This window comes from Brassica rapa, chromosome A07 (assembly GCF_000309985.2).
Source record: "Brassica rapa cultivar Chiifu-401-42 chromosome A07, CAAS_Brap_v3.01, whole genome shotgun sequence".
Classification (NCBI taxonomy): Eukaryota; Viridiplantae; Streptophyta; class Magnoliopsida; order Brassicales; family Brassicaceae; genus Brassica; species Brassica rapa.
This window is the reverse complement of record NC_024801.2, coordinates 19,370,834-19,396,077: the sequence shown is the minus strand read 5'-3', so window position 1 is coordinate 19,396,077 and position 25,244 is coordinate 19,370,834. Positions and strand designations below refer to the sequence as shown.

Below are 25,244 nucleotides of genomic sequence, written 5' to 3'. Positions count from 1 at the left end.
AAAATAACAGATAAAAATAAGTCATATAGCTAATTTTTTAATATTTGTTACTATATAATACTTGAGTAGATGACTATTGAAAATTCATTATAGTTTTAGTGCCTAAAATGACTGAACTTAAATAGCTTGGTCTGAAATGTACTTCTGGCAACAACAGCCTTACTAGCTTCACTCTGCTTTCACTGCTTGCTATCGATTGTGTCTTCAAAATCGCAATCGATCATCAACTTTCCTCTTCACGGATCATCATCGACATCAACTAAGTACATGCAACTCTATTGGCTGGTCCAGTATCTTTCTTTCTGTACTGGGCTTCCACATTTGACTTATTTATGTATGTTTTGAAAATGGGCAATGGGCTTACAAAACACTATCCGATGAGCTAGCTATACATACTTTCCTCTTTTTAATTAAATAGAATGCACTCTCTATTTTTTTTTAATAAAATACTATTTTAACACAACTTTTATTTTTAAAAGTTTGAAGCTTTGCCACTCGGGAATGCCCTACCAGGAACACGTCTCCTCTCTGCCCATGGCGACGATTCGTGCTGCTCTGATGCATGCGGCCTCGCTTAATCTCAACTTCAGCTGGCTTTGATCAGATTACAAAAGGCTTATCCAAGCCATCATCTCGGATCATCGATCTGTAGAGCTCTTTGGGGTTCTTGCGGACATTGATTCCTTTATCAACTCTTCGTTTTTTCAAGCATTTTCATTCCTAAGATCTTCAATAGGTTTGCGGATTCTTATGCAAAGGTCTTTTATGTACCAAATTTTTTTAAGGTGTGCTTAGTTTCTAACTAAAGCCCAATTTATCTATAATATAATTTCAGTTGCTCAAAAAATAGTTTGAAGCTTTGAAACTACAATAAAAGAAATTATCCATCATTTTTGACAACAAACATAAACTACAATGATAGTAGAAATTAAACATGATAAATCTGTAAAAGAAAATGAGAGCGAATTCGAACAAAAGCTTAAATTCATCAATTAAACCTTTCTGACAGAGTCATACACCTGAAATTTAATCACTTTTTCCTTCCATTTACAGAGAACTGTTGTTTTTTCTGTATTCCTCTATATTAAGAGGTAAATATAGGCATTTATCAGTATATGAGAATATATCATTTATTTTATAGAGAAACACATTGAGATAAAATTTATTTTATCTTTTATAATAGGAAAGTTCTAAAATAAAGATGGATTGGAGATGATGTATTTGATTTTTAGCCTAATAATTTCTGGTGTTAACTGTCTAGTGTTTGAATTCAGGCCCAAGGATCCAAATCTGGACAGAACAGGTTATGATTATGCTGAAGTTACAAATCTTGCATAACTTTGTAGTTTATAGAATATATATATACAGACCTTTGGGTAAATAAATTTGTAGCTTATGTCACCAATGAAGTTGTCTCTTAATATGAAATGAGATAAGCACCACCAGCTATTTTTTTTCATTATTACTCAAAATGTTAACACTCACTGATCCATCTTGGGGGGAAGTTCATTTCCTTTTTTTTGATCAAACCTTACTCTTATAAAAGTTACTCTCCATAAATGGAGAAAGTGTGCATACACGAAGACAAAGCCATCCATGGCAAACAACAAACAGCTATTACAAGGAAGCAAATGCAACATAGAAAGATAGGGGCATACAAAGCATTTAAACAACTAATGATGTCGAGAAGTCCTCTAATCTCAGCGACCATCGAGCTGTAAAGTAAGATGAAGCCTTGGAAATTAGTGACCACGGGCAGTGATATAAATCCCAAAATTGAAGCAGCAACAAGTGCACAATCAACAATCTTCAACATGGCTACAAAGCCTTTGATTAGTACTTCAGTGTTAGAAGTATCTCTAATCTTCAACAATACATTCCCTACACCAAAACCACATAAAGTAGATGATGAAATTGGGAGAAGAACAAATTCCATAAAAGCGGAAACCAGACAGTAAACGACCCGATTCACATGATGAATGGATATGTGAGGCATCAATCCATTAAGCTGCCACTGAGCACATAAGGACTTGAATACCACAGAAATAGAACTGCATATTGCAGTAAAGGGACTGCATACTGCAGTAAAGGGGCGCACCAAAGCGAAAAACAGAGATAGATCAACGGAGAGTTCAAGATACCAAACCAATGATATCAACTCATCACCTAATATTAAGTTTAAAAATCTCTGAGATAACACCTGGATTAATGGAAGAGGAAGAGAGACGGAGATGGAGTTGGGGATGGGGATCGAGCAACCCATTGTTGAATCAACAACCACAATGACAAGCATAATGAACGGGAGAGGCGGATATATGAAATCTCTGGGTGAGAAACGGTGAAGACTCCAATCAACGCACCAGTAAAGGAACACACTGCATACTGCAGGAGACAAGCACTTTGAGACAAAACTTGTGTCATCAACACACACCAGAGAAATAACACCATCACTGAACACAGGCACCAGATTCAGCATAAGGGATTTCAAATCAGGAGTTTTTGAGACCAGTTGAGAAGAGGCTGTGTCGGACATCAGAAGAAGCACGAGATTGAACGGTACGTCAGGAGGGTCCGGTGGTTTTGGCGGAGAGCGAGCTTCAGGTAGCACAGGGGGATACGTACACGGTGGCGGATCAGGGGGAGGATGGACTTGGAGTTTCGACGGAGGAGACGCAGGGCAGGGTCGAGACAGATGAGATGCAGGGCGGAGTCGAGACGGAAGAGACGGATTGCGGAGTCGAATCAGAGGAGTCGGAGGGTGGAGTCGGGACTCCGAGTCGGAGGGCGGAGTGGAAACAAAGGACACGGAGGGCGGAGTCGAGACAGACGAAGGAGACGGAGTGCGGAGTCGAGCCGGAGGGCGGAGTTGCGACTGAAAAGACGAAATCACCAAAAGAGCCATGAGAAGGTTGAGCTGATTCTTACGAGACTTAGAATGGAGCGACAAGACGGACGAGCACAGACGGTGGCTTCAAGATAGGAGATCTTGTTCTGCTCCATACATAGCTTAGATGAAAAAACAAGGAGAAAAAGATTCAAATTTTGAATCTAGATCTAAAATCTGCAGAGAGAATTCTCTCTCTACATTTCCTCTCTCTCTTGTCTAGTTATGGTAATGGGGGGAAGTTCATTTCCATCTAATCATTTAGGAATATATATATATATATATATATATATATATATGTATTTACATATATGTCTCCAACTAACTAGATTTCATCACTGCCTGCCTATGCAACTAGCCGCCATCTATAATACGCTAATGATGTTAATAACATAGCTACCATATTTTAAAGATTCTAATGTTTAAATGCGTTATAGGTGACCACAATGTTTACATCTATTTGAAAAGACAACACATGCAATGGTTCAGGTTTTAGATTAATAATTGATGATATTTAAATTGTTTAATGATGAAACCAAGGTACGTACCCTTTCTCTCATGAATGCAAATTATTTAAATGCTTGATTCCGCTCGTCATGAGATACCAAGAGTGGAAGAACACAAATATTAGACGACAAAGATTTTATTAAAAATCTAACTATGATTCGTTTCAGCTGTCCTAGCTGCATCAACAACCGGCAAATTTGGAATGTATTAACAATTTCTTACTATAATATACCTTAAACAATAATAATAAATGACATTAAATTTTTGAAATATAAGATGATATCATAGAGTATTGTAAATGTTTATACCAATTTGATTTTTGGGTTTTGGTCCACTTAATTTTTTCTTCTTCCCCCCATCGTAATAGGATAAATGGATTGAATTTTTTCTTTTTGAAAAAAGATTGGAAAATATTTATATAGACGGTACTTAATACTAATTAATTATAATAACCTGGGTAATCGTTGTGAACGGTGCAGACGTCCAATTTAGGTTCGTGGAAAACTATATTTCATCATCTATCAGCACAGAAGATAAGTCAGGACAAATAGTTAATTAGGTTTATCCTCATGTTCTTGCACCATCAAGGCTGCTACTATGTATAGCTGTGTATATAGGGCAATTTTGAAACTTTCTGGCCTTTGAAAAAAGACGTTGTAAAATATATGGACATTTTTATAAAATATACTTAGTTCGTTTCATAAAAGTGTAACTAGATTTTGATCCGCGCTTGGAAAAGCGCGGGGTTGTTGAATTATATTATAATACAAATTTTATTATATCGAAAAACATAATTTTTAACAGCTATATAATCTACAAATTAATTTATTTGAAATTTTATATGTACAATTTTACGTAAGTTTCTTTTCGACATGAGAATTATATCCGGATCAAAAAACAAACCGAACCGACCCAAAATTATAGGTTTAGTTCAGGTCCAGAGAAGATAACTTATTGGGTTTATTTTGACCTGCAGGTCTTTGTTTGAGTCCGAGTCCTACCCTAGATCCGATCATAAATATGTGTTTATTAGATATATTTGGATATTCTGAATATATTTCCGGTATTATCGATATTGTTTTTAAGTTTTTGGTTTACGATTAGAGTTTTGATTTCAGGTAAATTTTTCAAAAAAAAAAAAATTGGGTATTTGGATAAAATTTTGGGTACTTTTCAGTTCATCGTGTCAAATTTTGAATAAAATTTTAAATTTTTAGGTATTTAGATTTTTTTTGGTATTTGTTTGGAGTTTCAAATACTTTTCGTGTTTTGGATATTTTTCAGATTTTTCATATATTTCAAATTATTTTAGGATCTTAAATACCCGAACAGATGTGGACCTATTATGTCCATATCAGGTCCATCAACCTTTTGATATAGATTTTTAACGTTATTGTATAAAAACATGGTTGATGAAATATTTTTCTGAATAAAGGTATCATAAGAAATAATATTAAGATTTGTTAAAAATATTAAAAATATTGTATGTTTAGAATGATTAATGTATTATCAGAAAAATAATAAATAGTTATACATAACTCCAACAACTTTTTTATATTAGATTTTTTAAAACTCTTTCCTTTTTAATAATATTGATTCGTTTTAAGTGAAAAGCATATATATGTGTTTCAAAAAAAAAAAAAAAAAAGTGAAAAGCATATAAAAGTATAATATCTAAACAAATAATTTTCAAAATCTTGAATAATCAATACTGATATATATCGTGAAGTCAGATTAGCTTTAATAGAACCAATGAATTTCTTCATTTTTGTGAAGGTAACATGAATATTCAGAAAAATCATTTTTAAATATGAAAATATTATCAAACTATAGACGGTTAAAAGTTTAGTATGTGATATGATATTTTAGTGGAAAAGTTTATATATGATATGATTACTTTATTATAAACGAAAGAGGAAGTTAGAATGTACACATATATGTCTTGTAATTTATTTTGCTTTAAATCATATATTATATGATAAAAGTGATAATATAAAACATTAGTTTAAAAATCAAAATGATAAATATAATAATAGTAATGATTAGGATTTAGGAGTGAAATTTAAATAAATAAAAGAATTGAATAATTTATTGTTAGAGAAATATATGGTAACATATTATTAGTATAAATTTAAGGTAAGACCAAAAAATAATAAGTTAAATGAAAAGGTCCAAACAACTTTTATAATTAGATTTTTTTTGGCTCATTCCCTTTTATTAGTATTGATTTTTAATTTTAATTTTGTTTACTTTTTTCTATTTTGTTTTACAAATAGTATCGTTTTACCTTTTTAATTTAAATTTGTAAACAATATTCTAATTTTAACCTCATTACTCTAGTGTATTAATTGGAGAATATATAAAAACTGTAATGTATTAATAATTGATAAAAAGACCTTGTCATGACCACTCGTATTAATTGGAGTATTATTTTTGTTGTGGACCTTGAGGTTGATTACTTTAATAAAAATGCAAATGTTAGCTCTGAAACTCAGTTCGTTATAAAATCTCGTTCTAGAGAAATGCAAATTGTTCCGAAGTTCGATAAGACCTTCGTCATTTGGGTAATACCGCTATCTTAACAAACTAATATTTATAAACAAAAAGAAAGACCTTACCAAACGAACGCATAAGAAAGTCACACATGACACACCTATGGTATTGCCATTCTTAAGTTATTTCGTTAAACAGTACTTAAAATCAGAACCCATAATCAATATAATCTCTCAATATAATAGAATTCTGTACAACCTAACATCAATCAAGGTTAAGAATAGCATATTCAAAAACAAGGTTTTCACTTGCAAGTTAACAGGCATGATCTTCCCCGCGATCAGCTGTAAAGGAATTATTTCTCATTCCTCAAACCACATATAAGATTGATCTTAAGTATTCAAACAGCATGCATCTAGATCCGACCAAGTTGCATATTTCATATAGTTTCAGTCTTTCAGATATGAAAGAACTTATCAAAAATAATAATAATTTCAGATAGTTATAACTATGTGAAACAAGAGTAATTTATTCACACAAAACTTAGTCACTACTGTCAGAATTTCTCTTCTTTTTATTTTGGTTTGAGTCTCTCTAAAGTTACATATAGCTAAATAAAAACCTTAACTGAGAAAGAGACCCGAACCAGGGCTATATCGCATGTCTGTGATAAATTTAAGTATTTAAAATTTTGAATAATAAGAACAAACATCTTTGATAAAAAAAAAGAACAAACATAAAAGAGGATCGTTATCAACGAGAGAATAAAAACATACAAGATGAAATTGTCTAGTCTAGTCAGTTCAAGGAACACGTGCAAACAATTAATGGAGACTTTTGAAGCATTTTAAAATGACAGATCGTACGTCCATTCACATATTCTCCCCCCACGATTTCCTTTGATTTTCTCTAGCCTACTGCCTTAATTTTTTAATTTTCTATACTCTTTTGGAACTTCATATTATGTAGTCCAATAAAATTCAAGTTTGATTAACATTCCTTAATGAGACGTCGTCAATGTATGGAACCCTCTGTTATTGTAGTATATATGTCTGTATATGGCTACAATGACTTACCTATTTTTGTATTTATTCATGTTTATATTTTTTACGTGTATAATATACCAAGTATGCATGTTATTATTATTGCGATCGTCATCAGACATGTTACATGCACGTGTACCAAATAACAAAAAACATACAAAGTACCTTTTTTTTGTTAGAGCATTCAAAGTTACATATCTTCTAGTTTATGTATTCTTCTTGTACACACATATATGCACCGAACTGCAAAACTTTGATAATACATAACATTGATGAAAACTGAAAACTGTATTTTGATGTTTTTGGGTTTCTTATAATATGACTTCTAAAAACTACACATAAACCTAGTAAGCGAAGATTTTAAACATTTTTTTCTGGATAATCCAGAATATCCAACAGACCGAGGCCTAACCGACTAGTTTTTATATGTCTATCCACTGGACATACCGGATTGCTCACAATGAAAATTAAATACTCATGTCATCTAAGAACACAGAGTTTGATAGGTTTCGAACTCGGAGTGTTTAGCACCTTTCCAATCCGGTCACACCACTCGTCTACCACGGTTGTGTGGCTAGGTTATAAACTTTTAGTCAGCAATGTATATATATTGTTAGTATCATAACTGTTGAATATGATTATACATGATTTATTTTTGGCAACGACTTATATCTCTTGAATTTGATTTACTATATCACAGACGTCGGTTCAAGAGATGAAATTTTTCAAAAAGGGTCTGGACCCTCGTCCGACAAGCACGAGTGTTAGTATATGACGTCTCACCATTAAGATTTGATAAATTTTAACGACGTTGACAAAAGAAATGACGATTATATATCAAACTAAGATTGCTTCCCATACAAACTTTCTTCGTCTTCTAGAAAATGTTCATTTTGTTTTTGCTCATTAATTAAGATAACTTTATTTTCGTTTTTTAATCTAGTTTCACCAACACATATGCTCACAACATACGGACACAGATTATAGTAATATTCTATACACAAAATGTTCATTGTGAATTTGAATAGCAAATGTTTTGTTAACGAAAAATCAAGAGGAGATATCGCTCGTGAAAATGTTTCTCTATCCAGGTCATCACTTGAACCATCCATTTCTTTTGTAATAGTTTCGTTAGGATTCGTTGTCCAAAAGAAAAAGTTTCGTTTTTTTTGAACTTAATTTCATAGAGTAAAGTTAAAGTAAAAATTTCAATAGTTATCTATTTATTTTGAATTAGAAACCTAAAAATTAAAGATAATATCATAGTCTGGGGTTGTTAATCCAAATAAATAGAATGGTCCAAACAGGACTATGTCATAAAATATATAGTTGATATTTGCTATAGTTTTTATAATTGTAGTTAGTCTAATACACGTATTATTCATACTTGTTTGTACTTAAGCTGAAGCTACTCTCTTCTCTTAAAAGATGTTTGGATACCGCTAAATTTATATTTAATTAGTTCGAGTGAAGCGCATGCTTTGTTTGATTTACGATCACAGATGACAGACCGCATTTTGCAACGTTATGTATTCTATTAACGCTGCTTGAAATATATGTGTATATATATATATATATATTGATATCTTTGAAATTATTTTGTCTCCATCTTCTATCACGAGGAGATTGTGAATTTTCTTGTACTATATTACTTCTCATCAATTGCTAAGTTTAACTATCATTATACTTGTTGGAAACAGATTTTATCCCACACCCGGTCTGAGAACCCGCTCTAGTATCACTATATTAAAGTCTGAGAAGGACAATAAGTCCACAAAACTTCAAGGTACATCCAAGCTCAAGAGACAGCCCCCGCGGCTAAAATTAACGGAAATTAAAGCTTTATAGATATTCATAAAATATATAATACACCGGAGATTACGTCGCCCTTGTGATCCACACTTATAAAAGAAAGACCAAATACAAGAAAAAGGGAATCCGAATTATTCCTCAGTGACGATAAAAGGAAAAAAAAATTGGCGCAGAGAGAAACTAAAAAAAAGGTCAATATCCTCTCTGACCCGCTTCCCAATGTCGAATCCTTGGGCCTCTGGCCTCCGTGCTTCCGCCTTGTTTCCGTCGTCTCTCGCCGCCGGTAAAGAGCAAAGCCACATCCCTCCCCATCCACCTGACCCTCCCGACCCTAAATCCCAACTGTCAGTGCTCCAATTCCCTCCCCTTTCCCCTAAAGTTCTAACTGTTCGGACCTTAGCTGTTAGCACTAAGGATCGTTCTACTCTCCCTGTTCCAACTGTCTCAACTGAGACTACAACTTCTACTGATATAGAGATGCTCGCTTCTGATCTCTCTAGTCAAAATCAAGAAATTGGATCTGAAATCCCTAGATCTGTTATCACTTTTGAACCAAACCCTCAAACTAAGAACTTCACTGTTCTTCCCCCCAAGACCTCCTCCCCCCTTCACACCAACAAAGCCCTAACCCCCCCTACTATCCATCGCCCTAGCCCTGAAACTGACCCCATTGTTGACACTGTGTTGCCTTCTCCTCTGGTTGAAGAAATGCAGAACAATGCGTCCTTTCCTGCTCCAGCAAACAACCCACCTGAACCTACTCTCATTGAGAAGATTAGAAGATTTGAAGACAAATCACTCAAGAGACTAGCTCCAGTTACCATTTCTGCTTCAGGACGTCCTTCAGTTCTGATTCCTGATGCTGTGTTCCAAAAAGGTGCAGACCTCCATAAAGACTTCATTGTTTGTTGTTTCAATGGAAGGTCTCCCCCCTATAGTCAAATACAAAGTGTGTTAAATCACATGTGGGGTAAAGGCAGGAAACTGGAGATTCACAATAATCCTGCTCAAAGGACGGTCCTGGTTAGAATTCAAAGTGACTACCTCAAGCAGAAAATATTAGAAAAAGGTTACTGGTATGTTGGAGACTCTATGTTCTATGCAATCCAATGGACGTCCCTCCATTCTTCTCAGCCTCCAACTCCGACTTCTATCCAGCTTTGGGCGCATCTAACAGGAGTCCCTCTTGATCTGCGCCATCAACAGGGTTTAAGTTTGGTTGCTGGTCTCGTTGGAGAACCAAAAGAAACAGATGACTTCACAAAAAACCTAGTGAGTCTCACTATGTCTCATGTTAAAGTGGAACTGGATCTTACGAAGCCTGCACCAGATATCGTGGAGTTCACAAGGGAATCAGGAGAGGTTGTGGAGGTTTTAGTGACATATCCATGGCTTCCTCCTACATGTGCACACTGCAAAGAGCTGGGCCATATTGCAAAGAACTGTCTCTTGCTACCGCTACCCCATAAAGCCCCCCCTCCTCCGACTACAAAAAAGAGCCCTACCCCCAATCCCTCTACTAAAACTTATGTACCCAAACCATCAGCTAAAACCGCCCCTCCCTCCACTCCCTCGTCTTCTTCTTCCCCTCCATCAGCTACTGTTCCCTCTCCCTCACCTAGTACATTGCCTGTAAACACTTCAAAACCCCTGCCCCCAACCATTCCTGAAAAAGCAGTTACTATATCAAACCACAACTTCCTCCACCTTACCTCCTCTCGACCTCCTGTTGCTTACCCTGTTGATTCTGAAACTAGCCCTCCTAACCCTCGACTAAGACTGTCCCTTAAGCGCTCTCGCTCTGACCCAACCTTGTCTCCTCCCACCTCTTCTCTTCTTCCTCCTCTGCCTGTTGAAAACCGCTCCAACTCTTCCCGCACCCCTATAGCTCCTCTCCTTTTGACCCTTCCTTTTCCTTCTGACCCCAATCCTTACTCTCTTTTGGTTAACGACTCTTCCTTTACCCAAGGAGAGTCCCCCCTTTTATCTTAAATGTATACAAAACTATTTTTTTGGAACGTCCGCGGTCTAAATGACTCGGATAAGCACACCCTTTTTTGTAATTGGCTAAAGACCCATCAACCTATTTTTGGTACTATCTTAGAATCTCATATCAAAGATCAGAATCTGGCCCAGCTCATGTCTTCTCTTTGTCGTGGCTGGAACTATACAACAAATCATCTCTCTGATGAAGATGGTAGGATAATTCTCATCTGGAAGGACCCAGTCAAGGTACAAGTGATGCATCAATCACCTCAACAGCTAACTTGTCAAGTACACCACCCAGCTACTGCTCCTTTTATCTACACTGCAATCTACGCTTCTAACGAAAGAGCAGAAAGAGCGGGCTTGTGGGTTGAACTTCTTTACCTGTACCAGCTGTTGAACCTTGCGAACCTTCCATGGATCTTAGGTGGTGACTTTAATGAGATCATTCATCACTCTGAGCATTCCCTGTTTGAGGTTAACTCCATCTCTCCTCAAATGTCGGAATTCAGGGACACTCTTCATCAGATGGGAATGTTTGACCTTCGGTTTCAGGGCCCACTTCACTCTTGGTCTAACCACCGGCCGGAAAATCCCATTGCTAAAAAACTTGATCGCCTGCTCGTCAACTCCAATGTAATATCCCTCTTTCCAAACAGTGTCGCTACCTTTCTTCCCCCGGAGATGTCAGACCATTGCCCTTGTCTTCTTGACCTAGCCCACCAACTCCCCTTAGCTGGAACCAAGCCCTTTCGGTTCTTTAACTACCTTACTAAACACCCGCTCTTTCACCAGACGGTCCTTGAGGCTTGGAATCAGGCCGGAAGCATGGCATTCACTCTCACAAATCTTTGTTGGAAGCAAAAAACAGTAAAAGGAGTGTTAAAACAGTTAAATAGAGAGAACTTTTCTAATATTCAGGTGAGGGTTTTAGAAACTAACAGTTTGCTTCAAGATGTGCAGGTACAAGCTTTGACAAATCCAACTCCCCATCTCTTTCAAGAAGAACGACAGCTGCATCAGAAGTGGTTATTCCTGCGCCAAATTGAAGAATGTTATTTTCGACAAAAGTCAAGGGTAAACTGGCTGAATGAAGGGGATCAAAACACGGCTTACTTCTTCAGAATTTTCCAAACAAGGGCGAGTTACAACACTATTCGGTCCTTCATGCTGTCAACGGGTGGATTGTTGACTGACCCCCTGCTCATGAGCCTTCATGCCATAACACATTTCTGCAATCTGCTCGGCCCAGACTTGTTGCAACCGCTTCAACTACACTCCTCTCCTGACTGGTTTACTCAGCTCTCTGGTTTCTCTCCTACTCCGGCTCATGTTATTGCAATGACTATAATCCCAACTGCTGAGGAGATTCAGAAGCTTCTATTCAAAATCAATCCTAACAAAGCTCCAGGTCCTGACGGTCTCACTTCTGAGTTCTACAAGTCTTCTTGGAGTTTTTTAGGAATGGAGGTACTCTCCTCGATTTCGCACTTCTTTCACTACTCCTTCATGCCAGCTTCCACGAACTCTACAATACTCGCACTAGTTCCAAAGCCCCCAGGAGCTTCTGCCATTACTGACTTTCGCCCTATTAGCTGCCTTAACACTCTCTACAAAGTTGTAGCTAGATTTCTTGTCAGGAGGATAAAAACTATTTTGCCAGAGCTCATTGTTCCTAACCAGACAGCATTCGTTAAAGGCAGGTTAATAGTGGAGAACACGGTCTTAGCAGGGGAACTTGTAAACGGTTATCATCGAAAGACAGGGCCAAAAAGGATTACCATCAAGGTGGACATAGCTAAGGCTTTCGACACTCTCTCCTGGGAATTCTTATTCAACTGCCTCGAGGGTCTGCATCTCCCGCCACTTCTGGTGGGTTGGCTTCGTGCGTGCATCTGTACACCTAACTTCACCGTCGGCTATAACGGTAGAGTGCACGGACACTTCAAGGGTAAGCGGGGACTTAGGCAGGGAGACCCCCTTTCTCCCTATCTCTTTGTCATTGCTATGAATATGCTCTCCCTCATGCTGAATAAAGCCGCCGCTGACTTGAAGATTAAGTACCATCACAAGTGTAGCAAGTCCAAGCTCACCCACTTATGTTTTGCCGACGACCTGTTGATCTTCATGGATGGTTCCCTTGGCTCAGTACAGAATGTTCTCCAGGTACTGAAAGAGTTTGAACTGCGCTCTGGCCTTGCTGTAAGTGTACAGAAGTCTTCATTCTATGCCTCCGGTTTATCGCAACAGGAGATAGATGTCATCAAGGTGTCTACGGGAATGCCTAATGGGACTCTACCAGTGCGCTATCTTGGTGTTCCCCTCTGCACAAAGAAGTTAACAATAGCAAACTGTGAGGTTCTGATACGGCAAGTCAAATCAAAATTCACTTCATGGACTGTAAAGACACTGTCGTTTGCTGGAAGGCTTCTCTTAATCAAAACAGTCATTGCGGGTATTACTAACTTCTGGTGCTCAACCTTCCTACTTCCTAAAGCCTGTATAAAAAGAATAAATTCCTTGTGTGGACTATTCCTATGGAAAGGTAGACTTGATGCGCATCACTCGGCTAAGGTATCTTGGGAAGTGGTGACTAAGGAAAAAACTAGTGGTGGACTAGGGGTAAAGGACCTATTAACTTGGAACAAGGCGTGTTGTATAAAACTGATATGGTTGCTGTTCTTTCAAGCAGGATCAATTTGGGTGGGATGGTTCAAGACAGAAGTTCTAAAAGGCTCCCTTTCAAATTTCTGGACTATGAGACCTTCAACATCAAACTCATGGCTTGTCAATAAGCTTTTCAAGCTCAGAGATGAAGTCTATACCTGGATAAGGATGCAAGTAGGCAACGGAGAATCCTGTCGCTTCTGGTCAGATAATTGGTCCCCCTTTGGGAAACTTTCACAGTTTCTGCTCTCAGACCATACTTCAGGTATGAGTATAAGCTTGAAAACAACCGTAGCGGACCTTTTTGTTGGTGGAAACTGGAGACTTCCTCCTCCACGCTCTGAAAGTATGCTTCAACTCCATATATTCTTCACAACATTAGGTCTGACTGAGACAGAGGATCGCTATGAGTGGATAGTCAATGAAAAACCCTCATCAAGATACAGTACAAGCGAGATATATCGAAAGCTGAGGGACAGGGAAGAGACAGTACCGTGGGCTTCAATTGTTTGGATTGGTAGAGGAATTCCACGCCACAACTTCCTAACTTGGTTGTTTGTACTGAATAGATGCCCAACTAGGGACCGTCTTATAGGCTGGGGACTTCTAACGGATGGGGCTTGTCTTCTCTGTAATCAGGCTGCTGAATCAAGGGACCATTTATTCTATCTGTGTCCGTACAGTTGGGGAATTTGGGTGGAGATTTCTAGAAGATGTCACCTGCAACCACTGAGGAATTGGGATCAAACTTTGCTCTCCATGCAGACACTACAAGGGAACAAAACGGCAAAGAAACTTACATTGTTATGTTGGCAATCGACGATATACTGGGTATGGCAGGAGAGGAACAAAAGGTTACACAACAATCAATACCGCTCTCAGGATGCGGTCATCAAACTGATCACACGTCAGATCACCGATCGCATCAGCGGTTACAGGTTTGATTCTCCGATCATCTCTTCTCGCTATATGCAGCTTTGGCTTTCGACGGCATCGTAATTGAGATTAGCGAACTTGGAAGTCGATTCAGTTACTTGGGCTATTTGGGCCAAATCTGATCTTTTAATTATGGGTTTAATGATGGTTTGTTAACTAAGGGGTCTATAGCCATGAATATATGCATGTGCTTGTAAAACATTTGCTTTCTTTTATATATAAATATGCAAGCCTTTTGTCAAAAAAAAAAAAAGAATTATTCCTCAGTGAATCTATACTCTCAATATCTTTGTTTTCTATTGTTTTTAGATACCTTCAATATCTTATCACTGTATTTTCGATCATATCCTAGTGTTTTCCGTTATGGATCCTACCTACCTTCAAAATCTTTCCCTTGGGTTGGGTGATAGTTTTGCAGGGAGCATTGTGTCGTCAATGGAAGTCTTCCGTTTCATTAGTTCGTGTACGAACTCGTATTTGGATACTCAAGACTCACCGGTATTACAAGGTTTTACCTCTCGGATTTATGACCTCTCTGTCTTTGTTGCAGTGTGTCTAACCCTGTTGGTTGCACTAGTTGTGATCATATCAATGGGTATCTCTAAGCTTGTCTACAAGGTAGTCTGTCAAGAACTCACTAACCTTCTTTCAGAGAGTTGGTCATTCGATGTTCACCGGATCTTACTCGCTATTCGATCCCTTATTTTTTCCTTTGTTGCTTTATATGCTCATTTATCTTGTTGTTGTGCTTATGTTATGGCAAACTCTTTGGCTTGTGATGCCTTCCTATGTTGTGACACCTCCTCCTCTAATAGAGTTCTAAACGTTTAAGTTAATGAAGTAATGTTTGACAAAAAAAAAAAATCACTAATCAAATATACATTTCTCATACGTTTTTTTTTCCTCCAGTTTACAAATTTTTTTTTTTTAAATAAGTTATCAAAACTCTAATCATAATTTCTGAACGAATTTTGAGATCTATTAATATTACCTCATACAATGACCTTAATTTGTATTATTTAAATCTACGTCCATAGTAAAATTAAAATACGTTCAAAGTTTAGTCTCGCATTTAACACATGATATATTAATGAACTTTTCATCAAATGACATTCTACGTTTCCGGCCATAAACCTTCACTTAAAATTATATTATATATTAAATATACCATTTCTATTCTAAAAGCTAAATAAAATTGACTAGTGTCTTGTCCATGGCGATTTTTAAGGTCGAGGGTCATAGTAGCGATGTGTACTTGCTTCCTACATTACAGTTGACATGGACCCTACTTATAACCAATAGGCAATAGTTATTTGACCTGGCACAACCTCTCTATCTCAATTCTCAACCTTTTAAAGTTTTACTATTTATTTCCCCCGCTGTTATTAAAAGTTGCGATATACTACCAAAAATGATCAAATAAAGGACCATTTAAAATAAATATTGATCATGACCTTATCGTTGTGAATATTTTGATATTCTTAGACCACTATGTTTTTAGTGATTTCTTTTTGGGGCTTTATTATGTTATTTATATAATTGGGTTATTTAATTAAGTCGGGCAAATGAATAGAAAACTGTCGTGATAAAATGTAAACTCAGATTCAGGTAGAGTATCGAAGTGGCAAAAACAGGTTTATACTAACATAATTGATTTTTGATTATGCGATTGGAAGCATACGGGTCGTCGGTGAAACCTAATCTAGAAAAGCTAATATATACTCGAGAGAGTGAATTCTTTTGTCAAAAAATATTTTCGAGAGATCAGAGTTTGTGTTGTCTTGAAATCAATACATTTTTTCACAATGCGCTAGAAAAGTTACAACTAAAAGATTTTTTTTGTGTCGTCTTGGCTGAACGAATTCGCTATGTCACGTCAAATGCCGATTCTAGTTAGCTCATAGGTGGTAATTTTCCTAGCAAAAAGATTTACCGTGACTCCATGAGTTCCATTTGGAATTTAATAACAGACATTTCACAATTATTAAACTAAGTTCATAACTTCATATAGTCTCGTATGCTTATTTGTAATTAGTGACGGCACATGCGAACGTATTATGACATCATGAAAACACCAAATATTCAGGAAACACAACTAACACTCCAATTTTAATAAGGAAACTTATTAGAAAGATAATATAAAGTGAGTACAGGGACACATGCATTTTCCTCATGCATGATTTTTTTGCTTGTTTATGTAAAAAGTACACACACACATATATATATATATACTCCGTTTAGTTATACACTTGTTCTATCTTCTTCTTCTTCCTCCTCTTTTCTATCTCTAACAATGAACATATCAGTAAACGGACAGTCACAAGTGCCTCCTGGCTTTAGGTTTCACCCGACTGAGGAGGAGCTCTTGGAGTATTACCTCCGCAAGAAAATCTCTAACATCAAGATTGATCTCGATGTTATTCGTGATGTTGATCTCAACAAGCTCGAGCCTTGGGATATTCAAGGTTCATCATTTATCTTTTATATGTCTTATGTATTAGTAATAATTTTGGACCGAGTATATACATATAATTTTCTTGATTCTTGACAAAACGTATAATTAGGGCTTGTATATATTAAATTTAATCATCCGTTCACGATGAGTCGTAAATTAAAGCTGCAACTAGTGATTACATAAGGAAATTCGTAGAATTAATTATACCCTTTAAAAAAAACTATACCCTTCGTCGCCTTCATTCACGTGATTCTAACGAAATTATACTACATTGTGATCGATTGACTGTTAAAAAGGACTTGGCAGGAGAAATAAAATTAGACGCCATAGTTTCATCCATGACAATTCATCAGTTAATTAGAACCTAACTCTTGTTTTGCCATACAGAGATGTGTAAGATAGGAACAACCCCGCAAAATGATTGGTACTTCTTTAGCCACAAGGACAAGAAGTATCCCACGGGAACAAGAACCAACCGAGCCACCACGGTGGGGTTTTGGAAAGCAACCGGACGTGACAAGATCATATATAGCAATGGGGATAGGATCGGTATGCGGAAAACGCTTGTCTTCTACAAAGGTCGAGCCCCTCATGGTCAAAAATCGGATTGGATCATGCATGAGTATAGACTCGACGAGAATGTATTAGCCTCCTCCTCGAATCATGACGATGAGGTCAGTGTAGAAACGTGTGAGGTCATAGGAGGAGATGAAGGATGGGTGGTGTGTCGTGTTTTCATGAAGAAGAGTCTTTGCAAAACTGTAATTAGCAGCCCGCCGAGGTCAGTGAAAACATCTTCGTTCAACGAGGAGACTATTGAAGAGATTTTTAAAGTTATGGGACAGTCTTGTAAAGAGGAGATCATTGTAGATCCTTTCTTGAAACTCCCTAACCTCGAGTGCCTTAACAACACCGTCGCGAGTTACCAGCGGTTGATGGACGACCAAGTCCACAACTATCACGTCCCCAGCTTTGGCACTAGCTGGGTTACTTTGGATCGTCTCGTGGCCTCGCAGCCAAATGGGCCCAACTCATATTCAATCCCAGCCGTCGATGAGATCCCACAATCACCGCTCCATGGACTAAACCGTCCCGGTTTGTATAACACCGGTTTAACACAGGATTATTATACAACGGAGATGGATATATGGAACAATACAGACTTCGGGAGAACCACGACGTCATCGTCCAACCCATGGTTCCATATATCAAACAGTAGTGAATAAAAGAAAATGCAAGAGAGGAAGTGATTAATTACTGATTACAAAAAAAAAGAACATTTTGTAGAAAGATATAATAATCGTATTGTTGAAACATTGGAGAAAGGGTCAGATTTGTAATAATTACAGTGGTTATGTGAAATCATTACAGAAAACAAAAAATTCTCTATGCATTTTGTTTCGTGATTTTACTTTATATACAGTTGGGTTTGCTAATTTTATTTGTTTGGCTCAATAAATTTAATTTTGGAAACTAAATTATCATTCGTTGACCAAAAGCAATTACACTTTCGACCATAGATTATCATAATCTGTCACATGGTTTTGCCGGGTACTTTCTAGTTACATACTTACATTCGTTAAAAAGGTTTTTGAACAGAAGTAAATAATCATTGCAAGGGAGACAGAAAGTCTAAAATGAGAATTCTTTCGTCCATTGAATCTGATTACACTTAATTTTGTTCTTTTTTTATAGGGAATATATATTGTAGGCGAATTAAGATAGAGGGGGGTTGGAAATGCTCTTAGTTTTAGTTTGATGATGAGTTAATTGCATCTTTCATCATTACAAGTAGACTAATTACACAGTTTATCACCTCAACAAACTTGGATAAAGATGCGCTAAAGTTCCTAACCAGAGCTAGTTAACCTACCATAAAACTGAACTGTTAACATCGAGAACTCCCACAAGGCATCTTTCCAAGTAATTTGATTTATACCGGTTGTGTTTTCCACCCTTCCATCTGTTTCCAAAAAGCAATGTGGACTTCTGTTTTAGAGATCCACTATTATAGAAAAACCTTTAATAAATAAAAGCATTTAGACCATGATTAACTCGAGTCTCTTAACTGGAATTCTTAGCTTCGGCTAAGAAACGGTTCTTACATTTTCTTAGATTTTAACTAAGAAAAACTAAGAACAGTCTCTTAAATAAGAGATATAAGAGCCGTCTCTTAGCGAAAATTGTAAAAAAAAAAGTGTCAAATCATGAGTTAAGAACCCAGGTTAAGAGAACGGAATTAATCATGCCCTTAAAGCCCATGTATAAACCGTCGATTAAACGACAAAACATCCTCATTTCCCCTCGCCATTAAAGAGCAATCTCCCAAGAACCCAGCCTATTTTTAATATTGTTTTGATTTATTTTTAACTCAAAAATTAAACTATTTAAGGATTTAAATATGATGCCAACAGTTTTCTTTCATTTTATTTTTTCTCTTCTTCTCTTTCTCTCTTTTTCTCGGCAATATCTCTTTTCCTCTGTGAACTTCGACCACCAAAACTTAAACAGATTCTACGATTCTTCTCTTTTCTCTAGAAAATGCGGCGGTTAACCCTGATATAATGTCGTAAGGTCACCAACTACCAAAACCGAAGAAGAAATCACATTGGTTGGACCTTCGATAATGGCAGAAAAGGTGACAAATACGACATCGATAGATCTATGATTTTGATCTACAATGATTGGATCTATAGTGATTGGATTATATTTCTTGTTGTTATGTATATTTCAGATTTAGGGTTGTTAAAGAAGATTATGGGATTTTTATGATTTAGGTTTCTTCTTGTTTGTTCTCTCTCTTTTTGAAGGCATTTTTTCGTGTTTTTTATTTATTTCATTTTTAGATCTGAATTCTGTTTAACTCGGTATTACTAACTCAGTAGTACTCAATATTATGTAGTATCAGTCGAACTCAATATAACTAACCCTTAATAGTATGCAGTATAATCAGTATAACTCGATATAACTCAACCGGACTCGGTATATCTAATTGCCAGTAGTACTCAGGATTACGCACGTTTCAAATAGTAACGTACTGCACCGCAACGCTATTAGTAGTAACAATTTTTTTATATATACTTATACATCTATATGTTTTGTTAATGTTAGAATCGTACCGCGGTTGTTCCACACTCGAAATCAAGCTTTGAAACTTCTTATACGAAAGAGTAATTTATTGGACTACTTTGATGTAATGATGATCGCATATGAAAGAATCACATCCTAGCCACTAATCATGCATTATTAGGTCATTCTATATGCCCCACAGTACTTTATTGCAACATGATCTTCCATGTGATATATATCTATTGAGCAACTATATATGAATATAGCTCGATCATTAAAAGGCTAACTTCGAAATTCGATAGTTGATTTTATTGTGCCAGTATGCTAAGTCTACAAAAGCCCATATAAGTACGTGCCGCATTAGAAAAATAGCTGACGATGTATCACTATGTAGTCTGGTGACAGTATGAACGCATCATGTCCTTTCAAAAGTCATCTCTTTTCAGCTTATTCTTCTTCCACGGAACTTCCTGCAAAACCAAATGTAAACACGTCTCAAATTATTGACGATTTAGTAAAGTAATTTAAAAGCTGATAGCTTAATATTCATATATATTTAACATTTTAAAAATCTATAAGCTCTAACTTCAAAAATATATCTCAAATTTTAAACATTTTAAACCATAATTTATATAATTATTTATTAAAAAATAATAATTCGGCAGCCATGTTTGGACCGCCCCTTTTGAATAAAAAACGCCTTGTCCATATTTTTATGACAAGACATGCAAACATTTTCATACAAGAATAGAAAGAAGTTAAAGATTACTTTACCCATAAGTAACACGTAGCCGGGTCAGAGAGACAATGGAGACGACTTTTAGTTTTTGTGATCTTCGTATCATTTCCATTTTCCGGTGAAAGGACAAAACTAAACTTCCCGGTCACGTCATCATCGTTAGCCCTAACTTTCTTCCACCGGAACCACCGTTTCAACGCGGCTAGATGATGAGGATGATCTGAAGCCAGATGCATTTTGGTAGGTTCATCAGGAAGGAGCAGTCTCGGAGGCAAATGAAGACGGCTGGGGTTATTAGGAGGAGCTCCTCGAAGAAGAAGAGTATGTTGTTTAGGCTTGCCAGGTTTTTCTTCCCATGAGAAAGGAACCGAAGCACGAGAGTGTGATAAGTCATCAGGGGAAGACAAGAGTGATAGTGACACGTGATGACTTATCACTGGTGATGATGCCGCCAAGACAAGTTGAAGTTTGGATGTTACTATCATCTCCTCTTCTTCATTGTCTTCATTACCCATGATAATAACTTTCTTGTTGCTGTTTATGATCGTTCCAAGGAGACAACGGATTCTTGAATATACGTAGGTAGTTATCATTGAAGATCCAAACCAACCGCTAGATATTGTTGACGTTACAACCATTTACTATATCTTAAAACTGAAAGTCAAACCATACTCTTTTGTTGAGGAAGATTAGCCAGAATAAATTCACCTGACAACCACAACTATAAACCTATGTACTTGTGTCTTTTGGGCTTACAATAGGCCGGCCTATTGGCGTACTTGGTTTTCAGTGCATAATCTACAATACTTGGGTTTGAAAAAAATGGAATGGTTATGGAACACAAGTATATAAAGATGTAACCGACCCGTCGGCCACCGCTAAACTCTCATACCTAATAGTCTAATACGATTATCACTCCATGCACCGTGACGATTGCTAATCCATATACTTTCTTCTTTCTCTAACGACAGAGCCCTCTTAGTTTTCTTTGTTATTTTCTTAACCATCATCGATAGAATATGTAAAACCTAAAACATAATTGCTATCTATATGTACGCGTGACCATACTTCTCGACACAATAATGTATTGGAAATAGATGAAATATATGAATCACACAACAACATTTCTAAACTAATATATATGTGATGTTGTTAACACCATAAATATAATTTTAATACCAAAATGTGTAGGATTTAGAACCCAGTGTTAATTTCCGATAATGTTTTAACATCTTATCACATGTTTTTTAATGTATAACTTGAATTCTTTATATATGTATATTTATTTATTTTTAATCAACTAGATATGTGCTATGATAAGTTTTTCAGTATCAAAATTATATATGGTACCAACATGAGTTGGTCAGTGGTAAAGGAGTTGCGGCTGTAACTTCCGCCACCCGATTCGATTCTCGTTGGGAGAGACTATTTACAATGCTTGGATTCCCGGAAAAGAGGTGTAAACACCCTTCTTTTTACCCAAAAAAAAATTATATACGGTGTTAGTAACATAATACATATTAATTCATGAATGCTATTATGTGATTCATATTGTTTGTGTAACTGTAATACATTACGTTTACCTAGATGTGCTATCATGTAGTAGTGTATTAGTATTTGTCTAGCTAAGAATCAATTTCTTAAAAACTATTGTTTTTACTGTTGATTATAAACCCTACGAGCTTACCACTTTTTGTCTTGTCTTATTGAGTTTTGAAATGCTTAACATATACTTTTATTAGACTCCTCAAGATATTTGGGTAATTTTCATGTGCTTAAATCCCATATATAGGCGATAAACATGTGCTTAGTTATACAGAAAACGTATCAAAATAGTAACAAATAAAAAAGGACAAATGAGGCTCCACCATTTATCAAACCTTTTGGTCATAGATTGAGCAACTAATCCAAAACATATATACACTGTTACTAAAATCTGCACTACCATTTAGAAGTTTACCTAAAATTGTCAAACCACTAAACTAGCTCACCCGAGAGTTCCTGATACACACATGATTCATCTAACTTACCTAGTTTCATATATGGGGCCACTAGGTTTTTAATTAGTATCAGTTAGTTTCAAAACTAAATTCCATGAATCTTCTTCACAATCGTGCTTTACCACCAGACAAAACTTATTCGGAATACTGAGAGTTATTTAATTTGTGTTTTCTTCCTGTAATTCATTCCTTTTTTGTAGTCACATGCAATACATATAGAGTCCCGGTACGGTGCATTTGATATGAATGTAAACATAAACATGCATCGTAAACGACAAGGCGTATCGTTAATAGAGGGTGAACCTACTACACTTTTGGCTTTCTCTCCATGTGAGTGAGAGAGTGTAGACTTTAAACGTTCTTGGTATTGTGTGTATGAAGAAGCAATGTTTATTTTGGCAACTGAAACACAATAATTAACTAGCAAGTAAGAAATGATTAATAATCAGAAAAGAAAAGAAAAACATCGTCGATGGTAGGGTGGCGATATACAGACAAAGTGCGGCACATTGACCCATATGGTATGAATAATGCAGCCACTGAACGAGCAACCAGTTTCATACACACTACTCACTCCTTTCACGGTGGAGACTCTATCCAATATCAGATACAATTACCCGAATCTTCGGTGATCCGGGAGATTTCACTGTGGAGTCTTCCAGATCGAACATTATGTTGAACATGTTAGTGTATGTGACATCAACCGTTAAAAAGAGAAAGAATTTGGTCCACAAAAAAAGAATCAAAGAATAAAAAAAACGAAAGTGGGTCAATAATTAAAGTAAAGGAAGCTTTCTCACACAGGAGTATCATTTGCCTTTATATATATTTGCATCTATCTTCTACGTTTGAAGTCACACTTGACATTATAACCTTACTCTTTTTTTATTCACGATGGGGCAAAACGTCCCAAACACCGTCATCTTCACGGCGGCTGTTCTCTTTTTATCTTTCTCCTCCGTCTCTTCTTCCTTCCAATACAACACACTCGTCGTCAACACTCTCCCTTCTTCCCAAATCTTTTCATCACCCGAACCCGAATCCTTGACCAGTACTGTATCCGACTCCACAACTTCACTCACCGTTCATCTATCACACGTCGATGCTCTCTCTTCCTTCTCCGACGCATCTCCGTCAGAGCTCTTCAACCTCCGTCTTCGAAGAGACTCTCTCCGCGTCAAGTCCCTGACCACCCTCGCCGCCGTCTCTACCGGCAAGAATGTTACCAAAAGAACTCCACGCTCACCCGGTGGGTTTAGCGGCGCTGTTATCTCCGGTCTTTCACAAGGAAGCGGCGAATATTTCATGAGGTTAGGCGTTGGAACTCCGGCGACTAACGTTTACATGGTCCTCGACACAGGAAGCGACGTCGTTTGGCTACAATGCTCTCCATGCAAAGTATGTTACAACCAGTCCGACCCGATGTTCAACCCGGCTAAGTCAACCACTTTTGCCACTGTCCCATGTGGTTCTCCTCTCTGTCGGAAACTAGACGAGTCGTCGTCGGAGTGTGTCAACCGTGGAAGCAAGACATGTCTCTATCAAGTCTCCTACGGTGACGGGTCTTTTACCATGGGAGATTTCTCCACCGAAACGCTGACGTTTCACGGCGCACGTGTGGATCACGTGGCCTTAGGATGCGGTCACGATAACGAAGGCTTGTTCGTCGGTGCGGCTGGGCTGTTGGGCCTGGGCCGCGGAGGGTTATCGTTTCCCTCGCAGACGAAAAACCGTTATAACGCTAAATTCTCTTACTGTTTAGTCGACCGGACGAGTTCCGGTTCCGCTTCCAAACCTCCGTCGACTATCGTCTTCGGAAACGACGCCGTTCAGGAAACCTCCGTCTTCACGACGTTATTGACGAATCCGAAGCTCGACACGTTCTATTATCTTCAGCTTCTTGGGATCAGCGTTGGTGGTTCGCGCGTTCCCGGCGTCTCGGAGTCGCAGTTTAAGCTTGACCCCACCGGAGACGGCGGAGTGATTATAGATTCCGGTACTTCGGTTACTCGGCTGACTCGACCGGCTTATGTGGCGTTCAGAGATGCGTTTCTTCTCGGAGCGACGAGGCTTAAACGTGCTCCGTCGTATTCTCTGTTCGACACGTGTTTCGATCTTTCCGGGATGACGACGGTGAAAGTTCCGACGGTGGTGTTTCATTTCAGCGGAGGAGATGTTTCGCTTCCCGCAAGTAACTATCTTATTCCGGTGAACAGTCAAGGACGGTTCTGTTTTGCGTTCGCCGGCACAATGGGGAATTTGTCGATTATTGGGAACATACAGCAACAAGGTTTCCGTGTTGCTTACGACTTAGTTGGGTCACGGGTCGGGTTTATGTCTGGCGCATGTTAGGTTTTGTGTCTGACTTGACTGATTAATTATTCCCAAAGAACAATTTTAAAATAAGAATTTTATCCATATTTGTCGTCAACATGACATCATCTATTCATCATAACATTACTCTTTAATGATGATTTTATGATGGATCATTTTTTAACTGAATCTGTGACATGAGTGGAGGAGAATTTACTCATTCAGTGACTTGTGTTAAAAAAATGCTTTATGTTAACTCAAAGAGAAGTAGATCTTAAATGTAATGTATTCTTTGAATTCTTTAATTACCATCACAGTGTTGTACATCTTTTGACAAACT

At 37.2% G+C, this 25,244-nt stretch overlaps 4 protein-coding genes across 7 annotated transcripts; 2 read left to right on the top strand and 2 right to left on the bottom strand.

The window, feature by feature from the left end:
- Nucleotides 1–20,682, bottom strand: LOC103830334 (classical arabinogalactan protein 9). Of its 4 annotated transcripts, none has more exons than XM_033275022.1 (3): nt 20,671–20,682; nt 2,167–3,103; nt 1–1,881 (listed from the first exon to the last, which is right to left on the bottom strand). In XM_033275022.1, exons 2-3 carry the CDS (start codon nt 2,900–2,902, stop codon nt 1,547–1,549), a joined length of 1,071 nt encoding a protein of 356 aa, XP_033130913.1. In that variant the 5' UTR covers nt 2,903–3,103; nt 20,671–20,682; the 3' UTR covers nt 1–1,546. The 4 variants fall into 4 exon arrangements, with proteins under 4 accessions (XP_033130913.1, XP_009104355.1, XP_009104356.1 ...); XM_009106107.3 differs by having other exon boundaries at nt 1–2,079; nt 2,201–3,103; XM_009106108.3 differs by having other exon boundaries at nt 2,201–3,103.
- Nucleotides 15,236–19,577, top strand: LOC103830332 (NAC domain-containing protein 66). The gene is made up of 2 exons (XM_009106106.3): nt 15,236–16,793; nt 17,171–19,577. Exons 1-2 carry the CDS (start codon nt 16,505–16,507, stop codon nt 18,007–18,009), a joined length of 1,128 nt encoding a protein of 375 aa, XP_009104354.2. The 5' UTR covers nt 15,236–16,504; the 3' UTR covers nt 18,010–19,577.
- LOC103830331 (uncharacterized protein At4g00950) lies at nt 20,278–21,106 on the bottom strand. Its single transcript, XM_009106105.3, has 2 exons — nt 20,627–21,106; nt 20,278–20,322 (listed from the first exon to the last, which is right to left on the bottom strand). Exons 1-2 carry the CDS (start codon nt 21,104–21,106, stop codon nt 20,278–20,280), a joined length of 525 nt encoding a protein of 174 aa, XP_009104353.2.
- Nucleotides 21,107–23,414: 2,308 nt separating this feature from the next.
- On the top strand, nt 23,415–25,088 carry LOC103830330 (aspartyl protease family protein 2). The gene has a single exon (XM_009106104.3). The coding sequence runs from the start codon at nt 23,486–23,488 to the stop codon at nt 24,941–24,943; it is 1,458 nt and encodes a 485-aa protein (XP_009104352.1). The 5' UTR covers nt 23,415–23,485; the 3' UTR covers nt 24,944–25,088.
- Nucleotides 25,089–25,244: the final 156 nt, after the last annotated feature.